This window comes from Streptopelia decaocto (genome assembly GCF_964273445.1).
Source record: "Streptopelia decaocto genome assembly, chromosome: 23".
Lineage (NCBI taxonomy): Eukaryota > Metazoa > Chordata > Aves > Columbiformes > Columbidae > Streptopelia > Streptopelia decaocto.
In genome coordinates, this window is record NC_138678.1 from 3,368,614 (window position 1) to 3,384,427 (window position 15,814).

A 15,814-nucleotide genomic window follows, 5' to 3' on the forward strand; every position below is an offset into this window, starting at 1 on the left:
CACTGCAGGGCTTAGAGCCGCAGCTGGGCCCCAACCCACTGGGTGCAGCCCCCTCCCGTGGCCGTGGCGGCGTAGCCCCGTGTGCGAGGGGCTGAGGAGCGTGGGGAGCTCTGGGCGCGCAGCTGCTGGGGCCGGGCAGCATGATCGTCATGAGCTCATCGGATTTTCCATCAGTGCGGGAAGGCGGCTGTTCTCAGGAACCCCGACGCGGCGGGGCTCTGCCTGCAGCAGAACGATCGATCCATGCTCTGTGTGTTGTATAAGCCCATCGACTTGGGCAGGAGCCCCCAGCATCACTGCCCGCACTGGGGGTGCTGCAGGAGCAGCCACCCTGCAGTGGCACAGAGTGGGGCCACCTCATCTGCAGGGGAGCCCGCTCCCCTTCCCCTGAGTCAGAGGAACACGCTTCTGCAGGAAAGGGCTGGGATTTCAGGAAACCTGTTTGCCTGGTAGGCAAGGGAGAAGGGGTGTCAGGGGATCTCCTGGCCCTGCGGTGGCATCATCCCATAACCAGGCATCTCTGATGGGCGCTGCTGGAGCAGACAGACACCCGTGCCCGGGCTGCGTTTGCTCCAGGATGCTGCACGGGGCAGGGACCGCAGCCGCTCTCCTGGCCCACCCCTGTTTCTTACAAGGCCAAGAGGAGTTTCATCCTGCAGCAGGGCTGAGCCAAGGCCTCTGCCCCTACCCGGGGAGTGGGGGAGGCCTATTGTTATCTGCCTGTTATCGAGGCAGGGTGGGATGTGTGGGAGCGAAACCCTCGCCCCAGCAATGGGGGCGGCTGCTGGCGGTGACTAAGGCTCACGTGTGACGGGTGGGTGGTGGGGAAAGCAGCTGCGAGGCCTCGCGAGCAGCCGAGGTGGGGCTCTGGGACGGAAATCAATGTCTCTTTGGGGTGTCTGGAAATCGGGCAGCTGATCTGAGCGGTGCCGGCTGTGGCTCTGGCTGCAGGGGCATCAGGGGGTGTCTGCTGCAGGGCCAGCACCTCGCAGGTGACCAAAACCTCGTGAAATGTGGGGAGAGGGAAGGGTGGGTGCAAGCCCCAAAATGTGGGTGAGGAGAGGCTGGCAGGCAAGGCTGGGGGATGCTGGGCATGGCAGGGATGGGCAGCAGGGCAGGCCTGAGGCCAGGGTGATGGGCGTGGGGTCCCAGCCTGCCTGCGGGAGGGTGACCAAGACCCCGGAGCTGGAGCTCGCGTTTGGGGCAGGGGAGAGGCGAGCCCGGGCAGAGCATCCTCTGCCCGCTCGCTCCCCCCAGCTCGGGCCCGCGGGGCCGGGCGGGATGCGCAGCCGGGGCGGGGAGCGCCGAGCGTCCTCCCCCGCCGGGCCGGGGGGAGCGGGGCGGCGCGGCTCGGCGCGGCTGGGCCAGCCCTCTGCGCCTCCCCGCCACGCCATGGAGAGGAGCCGCGCCGGGCGGGAGCCGCAGCCCCGGCCCCAGCCGGCCCAGGGTAAGGCTTCGCCGCGGGGACCGGCTCCGGCGGCCGCCCGGGGTCCTTCCCGCACCACGGGGCTGCGCCGGAGTCCGTGCTGCGGGATGCGGCCGTGGGGGAGGCGGGAGCCGGGAGCCGGGCCGCGGCGGGGAGCGGGAGCCGGCCGTGGGGGTGCGGATCCAGCCGTGGCGGGTACCGGACCCGACCGCGGGGGTACGGGATCCCGCCGTGGGGGATGCTGACGGCGATGCCGCGGCGGCCGGGCGCAGGGAGCGGAGCGCTGCGCCGGGCCCGGGGGATGCGGCGGGGCCGCCCGCGGAGCCGTTCGGGCGGCAGCGCGGGGCGGGGGCCCGGGGAAGCGGTGGAGGAGCCGGGAGGATGCGTTACCGGGACCGGGGGCTCTTTCCGGGAGGGACAAAGCCCGGGCACGGCCCCTCCATCTTGGAGTGGGACGGAGCCGCGCAGCCCCCGGCGCCGCCGCCGGCGGGGGGTGCAGGGGGAGCTGCATTTGTGGAGCCTTCCCGGGGGCGGCCCCGCCATGGCGGCGGGGTCCGGGGCGGTGGCGCCTGCCCCTGCCCAGGCTTTTTCCCGGCAGCCGGTCGGAGATGCTGGCCGGCCCCCCCCCAAGTGGCGCTGCCGGGGGTCCGCTGCCACATGTGGTAGCGGCTGCTCTGGGGCGTGGGTGGCCCTGAGATCTGTGCCCCGGTTGTACCGGGGACCCCGCCACGGCCCGTCCCGCTGCCTGCACCCAGAGCCGGCTGGCGCGGCCCGGGGCAGCAGCCGGTGCCGGCGGGTCGGGGGGTGCAGGCGCTGCCCCCCGCCACGGGGGCTCGGGGCACGTCCCGGCTGGTCCGGTCCCGGCGCTGCCCCGGGATGAACTCGGCAAACCGGGAGGGCGGCGGCCGGGGGGGGGGTTTGTTTTGGCTCTGCCCCGCAGGGCTCCAGCCAAGCGCTCTCTGTCCCGCCGGGCGCTGCGCGGGGCTGTGACTAAGCAGTGAGGGCTCCGTGGTGGAGCCGCTTCCCACCGATGGAGGAAGAGGAGATGGAGGAAGAGGAGCTGCGGCTCTGCTCCCCTCCCCCTCGCTCCCGGTGCCGCCGTGATTCACCGCCCGGGCCCTGGCAGGGGGGGAGCGATCGCTGCCGGCTCCCGGCGAGGCCCAGATGCCACTTGTCCTTTATCAGTGCCTCAAGAACAAACTGGCTGCAGGTCCCCGGCTGCACCGCCCGCACGGCGTGTCCTCGCTGCGGACATGTTGTCTGTGTCCCCTCGCTGCCTCCACAGCCCAACGGGGCCTTCCCGTCTCTCTCGAGGCCATTGCTGCCCGGGGAGGAGGGATGGCGGCTCCCGGTCACGCTGACCCCCTGCACCCCTGGCCGGTTTGGTTCCCCGGTGCAGGGGGGTTCTTGGCTCTATCGCCAGTGGAGGATGGCACTGGGAGAGCGTGGGTGGCTCTGCAGCACATCCTGCTCTGGGGACCATCCCTGGTCCTTCTCATTTGGGAGACCCGCATGGCTGCGCAGCCCAGGCTGCTCTACATCTCACTGCCCAGTGCTGGTCAGAGCCCCCGGCTCCCCATGATGTGCCGTGTGCTGGGTGCTGGTGGGGCAGGGTTGTCCTCCAGGGACCAGACACACCGTGATGTGGGGCAGCCGGTGGTACTGGTGGGGCAGGAGCTCATGGAGCCGCCCGTGTGGAATGATGCCCCATGGGCAGGCAGGGGGGTGAGGACCAAGGCAGGGAACAGGCAGAGGTTCATTCTTATCTGGGTTTCTGCCAGCTTCTCCTGCCATTCTGCCACTGGGACGGCAGAGAGGGAGGGTGCAGGGTGAGCTGGTTGCCAGCCAGTGCCTGTGTTTGGGCGCTGGCAGCTCGGGAGCTCTCCCCGTACAGGGACACCCACAGAGTCGCTGCTGCGAAGCTGTCAGAGCAACGTGACGCGATGTGTGGAGCAGAGATGTGACAGTCCCGTGGTGCCATGTCCAAAATAGTGCAGCTCTCGCTCGTTGGAGGGCTCGGAGCAGGGACGGGCGGCAGCACAGGCAGCTGGCTGGGAGCAGCACCGGATCCTGCACGGCCCCAGCCCTGGTAGGTGCCACATCCGCGTCATGAGGCTTAGGACCCATTTTTTGGAGGTGTTGGAGGCTGGATCCCAGCAGATGCAGAGCGCGATGCCCTGCCTTTGAGCCAGGTTTCTGTTTTCCTAGTGTGATGCTAGCAGACAGGTTTTTGGGAGTGTGGCTGGGCCAGCTGCCCTCGGTGTTGGTGGCTCCGTGCGGGTCGCCCCAAGGACGAGGGCACCTCCTGTCGCCACTGCCAGCGCTGCCCAGATGGATGGCAGGCAGGTGCCGCCTGCCCCTGCCCTCGCTGTGTTTGGGGCTGTGCCATCACTGCAGCCAAATGGAAAGTTTGCCGTGGGGGTGCTGAGGCGCAGCAGCAGCTCAGGCTCTTTCCTCCATGTGTATTTTAAACCCTGGAAAACCCCCAGCTCTGGCCCTGCTCTGGCCACGAGATCCCATCTCCCAAGTTCCTCTTGTTGCTCTCTGGCTTGGCATGTCACCGCCGGCTCGGTGCTGAGCCGCAGGAGCTCGGTGGCCTCTGCGAGGGACAGCACGGTTCCTGTGTGGCTGCCCCACACCCCCCGTCCCGGTACCTCAGGGCGGGTACAGACCCTGAGAAGGGCAGCAGCAGCACCATGGGATCCCCTCCACAGGGACTGGGTGTCATTGCTGTTGGGCTGCACTGGCCATCCCATGGTGTAGGGCTGCAGGCGCTTGCGTTGTGTATCAACCTGCCCGTGCACATGAGCCAGGGCCGAGGATGTGCGTCAATGCTGCGCCCATGGCTGGGACGTGCTGGGACTGTGCCGGGGTGCTTGCTCACCGTCCCTCTCATCCAGGTGTGCGGGTGCTGCGGAGCGGGGGAATCCCGGGAGCTGGGTGGGACCGGGCAGACTCAGCAGTGAAGCACATCTGAGACATGGCAAGGCGGGGTGAGATCAGGGACAGTGCCAGGGCCCCGAGCGCCGCAGGGCTCTGAGCACTCCTGTACACCCCATGGCACTGCGGTGGCCTCGGGCAGCTGCTCTCCCTGCCAGACACCAGCACCCACAGAGCAATCCCAACCTTGGGGTGCAGCTGCTTCCCTGCTCAGAGATGGTACCTGGTGATGATGAGGAGAGGCCCTGGGGACGCATCCTTCGGGCACTGCCATCAAGGTGAAGGAGGGTGGCAGCTGGAAACCAGCCACACCAGGAAAGGCCCAAGGGCGCACTGGGTGCACGGGTGTCCCCAGGAGCAGTGGGGACCTGCCCTACAGAGCTGGTGCTGGCTCTGGGGGCTGTGGTTCCCCTTGGGACCTCATCCCTGGGCATCGCAGGGACTTGTGCAATGACCGGGGTTCCACTAGCCAGGCGCTGTGACACCAGCCCTTTCAGGTGGCTTTGCAGTGACCACCAACAGGTCCCTGCTGCACCGGCCAGCTCTGCTCTCCTTTCCTCCCGGGGCAGGGATGGGCCCTGTCCAGTGTCCCCTGCGCAGGCACCGCATGCGGAGCAGCCCATGGTGGCTCCAGCCGTGCCACAGAGCGGGAACATGAGGATATGGCGGATGGGGGAGCTGAGGTTAAAGCGTGGTGGGTGCCCCCCCCCGCCCTCGTGGGATGTGCCCCGCGGGGATGTGCAGCGGACGGTTAACGATGGCTGCTGGTTAACGATGGCCGCTCCTTCCGACTGGAGCACCCGCGGGGCCTCGATGTGCTCTCGCTTCACAGCACCAGGAAATTGGCCTCTGCCTGGCTGAGCATCCCCAGCCATGTGCCGGCCACGGAGCCGTGCCGCACCGGTGCTGGGCTGGAGGTGGCAGTGGTGCTTGGTGGTGCAGGTGCTGGTGCCACACGGAACCCAGGAGGAGCCGGGATGGGCTGGGTGACGCAGCGTCGAGGGGCAGCGCTGTGCCATCCCGGTGCCAGCAGCAGGGTCAGTGCCGCGCAGGCTCGCCTGGGCTGGGGCTGCAGGGGAGCCATGCCTGCACGTCTGGGGGGCTGGGGAGCTAATCCCCTGCGGAATGCCCCGTCCAAGGGAGAGGGGACGCCCGCACCGCCTGGGCGCAGGCAGCGTTGGATTTCAGGGCAGCTGCCGTGCTGGAGCAGCGACAGGGACAGATGGCGGCAGGGCTGGCCCCAGCCGCGTGCAGGAGTTTTGGCCGTGCCCGGCAGCCCTGCCCTGGCCGCGGGCGCTGCCGTCCCCTGGCACCGCTCCCCGCACACCCGAGGCTCCCAGAGGTGCTGCCACCGTGGGTCTTGTCCTCAGAGCTGGCACCTGGGGGCTGCCAAGTGCCCAGCCTGTGGGTGCCAATCTGGGGGGACGGGGCAGGGGAGCCCCCAGCTGCAGCCCCAGCATCTTCCCAGCTGCACATCAGACTCATGGCTGCCCTGCGGGGTGCAGCGACGGGGACGCGGGATGTGCAGGATCGGGCCAGGGGATGGGCCGGCTTCCTGCGGCAGAAAATACCCGGAAAGCTGTGCGGGTGTGCGGGGGGGCCGGGGCTGGCTGTGTCCCACGGCGAGGGCTTGGCGTGGGGTGGGGGAGCGGCGCCAGCGCCTGTTTGCAGAGCCCACACTTTGCCCCTCTCTGAGGACTGTGGAGAGCTTGGCAAACATGGCTGAGCCGGCACGTGATGTCACCCCTCGGCAAGAGCCGCGCATGGGGCCGGTGGCTGCCAGTCGCTGGTGTCCTTGCCATCCCTGGTCACCAGAGCTGGGGCCATGCGCTGCAGCGGTGTCTGCGAGGCTGGAGCCAGGTGCCCAGAGCCCTGGTGTGGGTCAGGCATCCTTCCCGGGGCAGGAGTGATGGCCATGCCGCTGCATGTGGCTCGGGCTGTGATCCCGGCGGGTGCTCAAAGCTGTGTTTGCAAAGGGCTGGTTGCCATGGGGGGGTCACCACTGCTGGCCACCGCAGGTGGTCCTGGCACATCCACTTCTGCAGAGGGCATGTGCTGTGGCTTCGCAGGGTGGGAGGCACCGTGTCTCTGTCCTCAGCGCTGGGGCGTGCAGCAGGCTCCCCCACGGCACCCTGGGGCTGGCCAGGGTGGGGGGCGATTCCCCAGGCACAGAGCGGGCACCGTGTCCCCCGCCAGCCCCACGGCGGGGCAGCGAGCGGCCGGGCCCCGCATGGGGAGGGGGCTGTTTGCTGGCGCGGCCTCGTGTGCATTCCTGGGCCATGAGTTCATGGCTGCGGCGCAGCGCGGCGCTGGGGGACATGGGCCGGAGCGGTGACGTCAGGCCGCGGGGCCCGCGCCCATCCTGCCTGTGGCCGTGCCGAGAGTGCCGGCGGAAGCGGCCGCGCATCCTCCAGGGACAGCAGTGGGGACACACGTGGGTCCCCGTGCCTGCGTGGGGTCTTGGTGCCCACGTTCCCCTGTGGCAGGGCCGGCGTGGCAGCTGCTGGGGGAAGAAGGGTGGCTTTGTGGCAGCGGTGCCTGGCAGAGCCCCGGCCGGTCCCTCTGTGCATTGTGCACCCAGTGCCTGGCACCCGCGTGGGTGCCCCCCGAGACAGGGGCAGGAGGAGGGCTTGGGTAGGGGTCGCGCTGCCCTCCCCGGGGGACATGGGGACTGTCCCCAGCTCCTTGTTCCCATGGGCTGCGTTTAGGGGGATCGGGCTGCTCCCGGCTCCCCTGCCGAGTGACTGTTTGCTCTGCTCTTCCTGTGTTGCAGGGAAGCCACCGTCCCTGATGGGAGACAGCGTGCCCCCCCCCACCCTGCCGCCCCCCTCACCTGGGGGTGTCCTGCAGGGAGACCGCACCACCCCCCAGCATGACCAACCCGTCCCTCCAGCCATTGTTCCCTCCGAAAAGACCGTCTCGCCTGTCCCTCCAGCCGTCTCCGCCTCCGAAAAGAACACCTCGCCTGTCCCAGCAGCCGTGACCCCCTCCAGGCAGCCCGTCTGTCCCCCAGCTGCGACGTCCCCCCCCAAGAGCAGCACCCCACAGCATGACCGACCCGTCCCTCCAGCCGTGGCACCATCAGGACAGCCCACATCCCCCACCCCCTCAGCAGAGAGCGTCCCCCCTTGGTGTGACAGTTCCACCCCTGGGCCCCCCCAGCCCCCCACCATGGAGCACCCCAAAGAAGAGGCGTCTCCCCACGCTGCCGGCCAGCCGGTCCCCGTCCTTGCTGCCCCGTGTCCGGCAGAGACGCTGCCCCATGGGAGTGATCCCCCGGCCCCGGCTGCTGGGAAAGGGGCCCCCTCCGATGCCAAGAGTCCCCTGGGCGGCGCAGCTGGGCCATCAAAGGACGTGCCCCCCCGGAGTGACCGCAGCACCCCAGCCGCAGCCTCGCCAGCTCCTGCCGCCAGTGCCCGGCCCAAGCAAGGTGGGTGCCCGCGGGGGCGAGGGTGCTCCGGGGATGCTGGTGCCAGCGTGGCACAGGATGGGGGTCTGGGGGCTGCTCTCATGGGATCTCCCCCCACAGATGCCCAGAAAGCCCAAGCGAGGCACAAGCAGGCGAAGGAGCGGCGTGAGGAACGGGCCAAGTACCTGGGTATGGGCTGGGGGGATCGGGAGGGATGCGGGGCTGGGGGGATCAGGAGGGACATGGGGCTGGGGGGATCGGAAGGGACACGGGGCGGGTGAGCCCAGGGCGCGAGCCAAGAGGGAAAGTGACCGGAGGGAGGCAGGAGCTAAGGAGCTTTGCCGGGTCGCGGGCAATCCCATTAGCTGCCATGAGCTGAGCCCGGGCAGGAGCTGCTGTGCCGGTGGCTCTGCCCCCCCAGCATGGCTCTGTGCCCCCGGCATGTCCCTGCCATGCTCCCCCGGCTGCTCCCTGCCATCCGGATGCCCCCTGGTCTGTGCAGGTGCCACCAGCGCAGTGCCCAGCTCTGTGCCGTGTGCAGGCAGCAGCAGGCAGCCCCGCAGCAGCTCGGGGTGGCGGGCGAGCGGGGCCCCCGCGCTGCGCATGGGGCCTCCTGGTCCCCGTGCTCTTTCCACCCTCATTCCCCCATTGTTTGCCGGCGCGCTCGGCGGGCTCCCGGCCTCCCTTTTGTCCTGGCCCAAACCCCTCCCTCGCCGACCGGCCGCGATGCCGCCTGCCCCGCGCGCCCAGCGAGCCCGGCCGCCTGCCCCGGCCAGCCCACAGCCCTGTGCCACCACTGGGGACACGCGTCCCCATGGCGGGGCTCCCCGGGGCTGTGCCGCGGGTGTGACCCCACCGCCCCCGCTCCCCCCCGCAGCCGCCAAGCGGGTGCTGTGGCTGGAGAAAGAGGAGAAGGCCCGGCTGCTGCGGGAGAAGCAGCTGGAGGAGCGGCGCAAGCGGCTGGAGGAGCAGCGGCTGAAGGCGGAGAAGCGCCGAGCCGTGCTGGAGGAGCGGCAGAGGCAGAAGCTGGAGAAGAACAAGGTGGGGATGGGCGATCTGTGAGCGCAGCAGGCGGGGGGCTGGGGGCGCGCTTGCTGGGGTGACCCTCTGGCTCCAGCAGCCCCTGGGAGCTGCCCGTATGCCCGTCCTTCGTGGTGTGGAGCCCCCGCTGTACCCAGCTCCTGGGGCACACGTGCCCTGGCCAGGCTGGCATCACTGCCCTGTCTCTCTCCAAGCATCCCCATCTCTGCGATAGCCTCATGCCGATGGCACCAGTCGCTCCCGACCCCCTTCCAGAGGCCGCTGGCCTCACCCATCCCTCTCCTCGGCAGGAGCGCTACGAGGCGGCGATCCAGCGCTCAGCCAAGAAGACGTGGGCAGAGATCCGGCAGCAGCGGTGGTCCTGGGCAGGGGCCCTGCACCACGGCTCCCCCGCGCACAAGGACGGTGAGTGCTGGGCTGGGCGCTGGGCCCTGCGGCTCTGCCGGCGGTGGGGACGGCTGGGCACGGCTCTGCGGGGCTCTGTGCGAGGGGGGTGAGACCCCCTAAACCTGTCGCAGCCCCGCTCTGCTCTGAGGTCACGCTGCTGGGCTGTGCTGGGCCAGGGCCCAGGCGGGTTCTTTGGCTTTTCCCTGCTCTCGTGGGGCTGGGTGTCAGCTGGGACTGTGTGTCACGGTCACCACTCTGCCGGGATGTGCCTGGGGACAGCCCTGGCTGCCTGTGGGGAGCTGTGCCCGCGGTGCCTGGGACTCTGCAGTCTGCCGTGGGCTGTGGAGCCACGCGAGGTCATTGTGGTCTCTCATTAGGGTCTGTGCTGTAGTGTGTCCCCTTGTCCCCTGGCAGGGTGGGGGCAGCGCTTGGCCCCTCCAGCCTCAGCATGGGGGTGACTGTGGCTGGGTGTGCGTGGCTGTACTGTGCCTCGCAGTGCTATGTCCCATAGCAGAAGCACTGAGCCCAGCTGGACCCTCAGGGGCTTCTCAGGGACACCCCACAGGGTTCATCACCATGGTTGGGTGTGTGGGGGTCTCCCGTGTCCCCTGACCACCAAGAGGACAGGGCTGCACTGGCAGGCACTGGCACTGCTTGGTGTGGCGGATGACAGCCGGTGGTGTAGAGGGGAGCGCTGTGCCCAGGGTGCGTCTGCCCCCCATGTGCTGTGTCCTGGCTGTGCCTGGCTGGGCTGCGTGTGCCGGCACCGTGTGCCCAGCTGTACCTGTTGGGGCTGTTCATGCTGGTGCAGTGTGTCCGGCTGTGCCAGGCACTGTGTGTGTACAGGCAACGCGTGTGTACGGTCACCACGTGTCGGGTTGTGCTGCACTGTGCATCCAGGTGTTTTCTGGCCAGCTGTGCCCAGACAGGCTCTGTGTATGGGCACCGTGTGGCTGGCTGTGGCTTGTGGCACGTTCAGGTGCGGTGCTGCGGTGCAGCACCCAGCAGGGACTGGCAAGGGGACACTTGCCCCTGCAACTTCCAACACGGGACATGCTACCGGAGCTGCTGCTGATGCTCTTGCTCACCGATCTCCCGGCTGCCGCCTCTGCCGGCAGCGATCTCCTCTGGTTGTTCTCTCCAGAGGAGCCTGGACAGGGCAGGGCGGTCCTGGCACCCCATGGAGGCACTGCCAGCCACCAGCACCCTCCTGGCACTGCCATAGGGACCCAGCACCTGTGTGAGCATTGTCCTGTGTCTGTCTGGACCTGCTGCCCTCAACCTGCTCCATGGGCTGGCGGCTGGCCCAGTGCTGCCGGGGTCCCTGGCCACCTGGCCCCTGTTTCCCAGGGCTGCGTTTGGGGGCCCGGCATGGTGGGGCTCCCCAAGGATGAGATCCCTGCATGATCCCAGCATGACCCCCAGCTGGGGCACTGTGCCGTGCTGGATGCCAGTGCAGTGTGTCGTGTCCCCAGACACCAGCACCTCCCAGCCCCGCTCTCTGTGCCACGTCCTCCTGCCCCGTGCCCCTATCGGCCGTGCATGCTGCATGCGGGGGCCCGGCCCCAGCCCTGGGACCTTAATGCCCTTGTGTCTTTTCCCTCCTCCAGGTGCGAGCCGCTGCTCGGTGTCCGCTGTAAACCTCCCCAAACACGTCGACTCTATAATCAACAAGCGGCTCTCCAAATCCTCTGCCACCCTCTGGAACTCTCCCAGTAGAAGTAAGAGCCCTTTGCATTTGCCCCAGCGCAGGGGGCACAGCCCAGCTCCTGCCCCGCGCTGGGGACCCCCAGGCCAGGGTCCCCCACCCCCAGGCCCTGCCTTGCAGCACGGTGCCCGCAGAGAGAGGAGAAGCCGTTTGCTGTTTGCGGGAGGAGGCTGGAGCCGGCCGGCAGCTCCTTGAGGCTGTGTGCAGGCTGGGATGAAGAGGAGGAGGAGCAGCTGGGTTGTGGCAGCCCCGTGGGGCGCCAGGACAGGGACTGGGAGCCCTGGCTCCCTGCCCCAGGGCAGCTTCGGCAGGTGCAGCTGCAGCCGCAGAGCAGGGCTGTGTGTCACCGGACCCTCCTTGGGGCTGGGCACGATGCTGGTGCCGCCGCTGCGACGCCTGTCCCCACCGGCACCCGGGGCTCGGTGGCACCGAGCACCGTGGGCACGGTGCTGCGTCGGGTGCTGCAAGGTCATCCTGGTCCTGGGCGAGCTGCCTGATGCTGCTGGCTGCGCTGGAGGGCCGTGTCCAGCACCGGGGCTGCTGTTGTGTTTCGGGGTTGCCTGGCGATGGGCGTGCGCCTTCCCGGCTGGGTATAAATAGCCGGAGCAGCTGACGCGGGCGGCTGCGGGGCCGTGGTGACGCAGGCGGCTCCTGCCAGCCCCGCACCGGGGGCTCAGCCTGCGGAGCGGCACCCGGGGCTCTTGGCACTGCCTGAGCGGGAGCAGCATCTCCCTGGGCCGGTGCCAGCCTGGTGACCTGTCCCCCCTGCTGCACCCAAGGCTCTGTTTGCTCCCCTCCTGGCAGCAGGTGCTGCTCCTGGCCTGACTGGGGGCCACAGTGGAGAGGGACAGAGGGGCTCTGTCTCTGCAGGTGCTTCCCATGTGTCCGTGGGGTGTTTGGTACCAGTGACATGCACTGGAGGGCGGCCACTGGCAGCCCCGTGCCCAGCCAAGCCGGCAGCATGGCCGGGAACCTCCATTCCTTGGGTGCCGTGAGCCTGGCCTGGCTCCCGCGGCATGCTCGGCAGCTTTGGCGCAGCTCCCTTGGGGTGAGGGCACGCTGCAGTGTCCCCGTGGCAGCTGCAGCATGCTGGGGGCTTGATCACAGCAGGACAGGGAACAGGGAGGGCACACGCCGATGCTGGGCACAAGGAGAGGGCGAGTGGAGGGGCTGCATGGCTGCACCCTGGCGCTGCTCACCATGGTGCTGCACCGTGGGTGCCGCTCGCTGTGGGTTCATGGTGGTTGGGGTGTCCGTAGGGCATGGGGACACCGTCGTCATTGTGCCACAGCACCGTCGCACCGGCACGCAGCCGCCCCCACGCCTGCGCCTGCACAGCCCCCCGTCCTCCTCAGCCGCCGTGCAGGGCAGTGGGGGCCCCTCCCCAGCGGGGCTGAGCTCTGGGTGCCCCCAGGGCTGCGCGTGTGCCCAGGCTTTGCCGAAACTGCACGGCTGCTCCTCCTGGTGCGGCCATGGGATTGGGGGCAAGGCTGATGTTTGGGGGCTCGGGGACACACTAAGGGCCCCTCTCCCCCCACAGACCGGAGCTTGCAGCTGAGCCCATGGGAGAGCAGCATCGTGGACCGGCTGATGACGCCCACCCTGTCCTTCCTGGCGCGCAGCCGGAGTGCAGTGACGCTGTCTGGGAATGGCAAGGAGCAGGGTGAGCACCCGGGGGGACACCTGGGTCCTGGCACAGGCAGGGGACTGGGACGAGGGAGCCTGAAGCCGGCAGAGAGCTGGTGCCAGTGCCGTGCCGGCTCTGTCCTGACGGCGCGGTCACTCCTCCCGCAGTGCCCGTGTGTCCCCGCTCGGCCTCCGCCAGCCCCCTCAGCCCCTGCCACAACCACCGCCTGCAGCACCGCTGCCGCGACAGGCGGAAGGTGGCCGCTGGCAGCCCCGATGTGACGCCACGCCGCAGGACCGAGTCCTCGCCTGTGAGTGCCACCTCCTGCGGGGACCCCTCGGTGCCAGGGTGGCCGTTGGGCACAGCGTGGCTCCCGGCCGAGCCGAGCACCTGACGCTCACGCTGCCTCTGTCTCTCCCTGGCCGGAGCAGAAGAAGAAGGAGAAGAAGGAGAAGGAGCGGGAGAACGCCAAGGAGCGCAGCGCCCTGTCCCGCGAGCGCAGCCTCAAGAAGCGGCAGTCACTGCCGGCGGCGCAGTCCCGGCTCCTGCCCGCAGCGGACAGCAGGTCGGGACCTGTCACCATGGGGGCTGCTGGTCCCTGGCCCATCGCTGCGGGGGCTGTCTTGGCCCCGCTAATGCCATCTCTCGCTCTGTTTGCAGCCCCGGCCCCAAGAACCGTCCCTCATCTCCTGCCACCCCCAAAGCCCGTCCGGCGTCCCCCAGCCCGGCCCCTGGCTCCCCCCACAAGCCGCCCCTGCCCCGCAGCGCCCACTCCTCTCCCAAGGTGCGGGCGAGGGCGCGGGAGGAGCGGGGGGAGCAGGAGACCAAGGTGAAGGTGCGTGAGAGGAAGGAGGAGGAGCGGGGCTCAGCTCCCCCAGCACCCCCCGAGTCCCCCAAGGTGCCCACAGAACCAACCACAGGTGGGTAGGGGGTGGCCGGGGGGGCGGTGGGGCTGGGGGCGGCGGGAGCAGCTCTCATCCTGTGTGCACGCTGCAGCCGCCCCCGCAGCCCCCAGCCCCGCGCCCGCCACCCCCCCGGGCAGAGCCCCCGCCGGCACCACGGACCGGGAGGAGGCCGCGCGGCTGCTGGCGGAGAAGCGGCGCCAGGCCCGCGAGCAGCGGGAGCGCGAGGAGCGGGAGCGCCGGGAGCAGGAGGAGCAGGAGAGGTGGGTGCTGCCCCCTTGGTCCCCAGCCCCGGCCTCCCCACCGTGCTTAGGGACCCTCCCCGCAGGCGAATGCAGGAAGAGCGGGCGCAGCGGGCGGCGGAGGAGCAGAGCCGCAGGGATGCCCTGGCGCGGCAGCGGGAGGAGGAACGGCGGCTGCAGGAGGAACGCGACGCCCAGGAGAAGGCACGGGCCGAGCGGGAGGAGACGGAGCGGCTGCAGAGACAGGTGTGCTGTGGCGGGTCTGGGGACAAAGCGAGGGTGGCAGGGACAGGGGAGGAAGAGGTGGGATGGGGGATGAAGGCAGGGATGGAGGGGAAGGCGGGGATGCTCTCCTGTGGTCCTCACCCTTGTGGGATGCAGGGGTGAGGACCAGCCCAGCCCCTTGGTGCCCAGGGGATGTGGGGCTGTGCTGAGCCACCCGGGCAGCCTGTCCCCACTGTCCCTGCCCCGTCTCATCTGTCCCCGCTGTGCCACAGAGGGAAGAGGCCGAGGCAAGGGCGCGTGAAGAGGCTGAGCGGCAGCGCCTGGAGCGGGAGAAGCATTTCCAGCGGGAGGAGCAGGAGCGGCTGGAGAGGAAGAAGGTGAGGGCTTGGGGCACCCATGGGCATGGGGAACGGCACGGGGGGCCCTGCACGGGGTCCCGCTGGCGAGGGCTGTGCACAAGCCCCTCTCTGCCCCACAGCGCCTGGAGGAGATCATGAAGAGAACACGCAAGTCGGATGCAGCAGATGCCAAGGTGGGTGCCTGTCCTTGTGTCCCCCTTCCTGGGGACATGGGGTCCACTGCAGAGCCCTCATGGCACTGCTGCTGCCCCTCATGGCTCTTGTCTCCCTGCAGAAGAAGGAGGACAAGAAGGTGGTGAATGGGAAAGCGGCCGAGCAGGAGGATGTTCCAGGTATGCAACCACGCCTCTGGGGTGCCCGCAGAGACATGGTCCCGTCCTGCCCCCCCAGCCGTGCTGGTACAGGGGCCGTCGCTGAGCGGGGACTCTGCTGGTGTCCCCAGGCCGTGAGAAGCGCACGGGGCCGATGCCAAAGGAGGAGGAACTCCCGGAGACAGAGACACCGAGCGCAGGGACACCGGGGGGGCTGAAGGGCCCGGCGGGCGAGGCGCTGCAGCAGACGTGAGCACGGGGGCGGCCGGGGGGGCTGGGGGTGGCAGGGCATGGCTGATCCCAGCCCTCCCACCACACAGCTCCCCGGCCAAGGAGGTGGCATCTCTGGTGAACGGCATGCAGCCCGGCAAGCACGAGAACGGCTTCTCTGGCACGGGGGGGCCGCCAGAGCTGCTGGAGCTCTCCCATCACGGCACCAGCCCTGGTAGCATCATCCCCTTCGGTGACAAGGAGCCGTTCCTCAAACAGGCTGTGGTCAAGCCCCCCCAGGTGACAGGTGAGAGATGGGGGGTGTGCAGGGGGGGAGCAGGGGTGCTGTGGCCGCTCCGGTCTCACTGCTGCCCCCTCCTCCTCCGCAGAGGTGCTGTGAGGGCCAGGCCCCGGCAGACGTCCCCGCGGTGCCACCGCACACGTCCCGACTCGGACGCCCGCGCAGAACCGTAGCTGTTGTCACGAGAAGAACCTCGCTGCTCCCCCCTGCCCGGCCCTGCCACGGGGGGCCGGGGGGGTGTGGGACCCCGGCGGGGGGGAAACCTGGTTTCTCTCTTCGTTCTTGTTTTTATTTTGTTTTTTTAAATATGCACCTTATCAGACTGACACCCCCACCCTAGCCGCCCGCCAGAGCCGCCCCAGATGTGTGGTGTAATACTGTAGTTATTTAACTCGCTGGGTACAATGTATGTGAATACTGTAAATAGAGCTCGGCCGGACACGGGGGACACCGGCCTGGCCCCGCGCGGGACGGGAGGATTCGGGGCTGCCGGGGCCCACAGCCCGTCCCCACATCCCCGTGTGTGCACTGGGGGCCCCCGGCCGGCGCCACGCTGCTCCCCGTGCCCTTGTGACAGTGTTATGCACCCGGACAACCTTTGCGAACAATAAAAGTGGACAAGTGCCCTTGTCTTGCCGTGTCCCCGAGACAGGAACCGCGCTGCCTGCGGGCACAGCCCGTGCGCGGGGTCTCGGCTGCGGGGCCGCGCTGGCAGCTCGGGGGGTT

General features: G+C 69.3%; 1 protein-coding gene across 2 annotated transcripts; it reads left to right on the forward strand.

The window, feature by feature from the left end:
- Nucleotides 1–1,310: 1,310 nt before the first annotated feature.
- On the forward strand, nucleotides 1,311–15,714 carry MAP7D1 (MAP7 domain containing 1). 2 transcript variants are annotated; one of them, XM_082071433.1, is made up of 18 exons: nucleotides 1,311–1,447; nucleotides 7,140–7,796; nucleotides 7,896–7,964; nucleotides 8,653–8,816; nucleotides 9,107–9,221; nucleotides 10,814–10,924; nucleotides 12,452–12,574; nucleotides 12,706–12,848; nucleotides 12,970–13,103; nucleotides 13,199–13,458; nucleotides 13,535–13,703; nucleotides 13,769–13,928; nucleotides 14,180–14,284; nucleotides 14,386–14,439; nucleotides 14,541–14,598; nucleotides 14,709–14,826; nucleotides 14,898–15,094; nucleotides 15,177–15,714. In XM_082071433.1, the coding sequence occupies exons 1-18, from the start codon at nucleotides 1,393–1,395 to the stop codon at nucleotides 15,185–15,187; spliced, it is 2,703 nt and encodes a 900-aa protein (XP_081927559.1). In that variant the 5' UTR covers nucleotides 1,311–1,392; the 3' UTR covers nucleotides 15,188–15,714. The 2 variants fall into 2 exon arrangements, with proteins under 2 accessions (XP_081927559.1, XP_081927558.1); XM_082071432.1 differs by lacking the exon at nucleotides 10,814–10,924 and having other exon boundaries at nucleotides 1,334–1,447.
- Nucleotides 15,715–15,814: the final 100 nt, after the last annotated feature.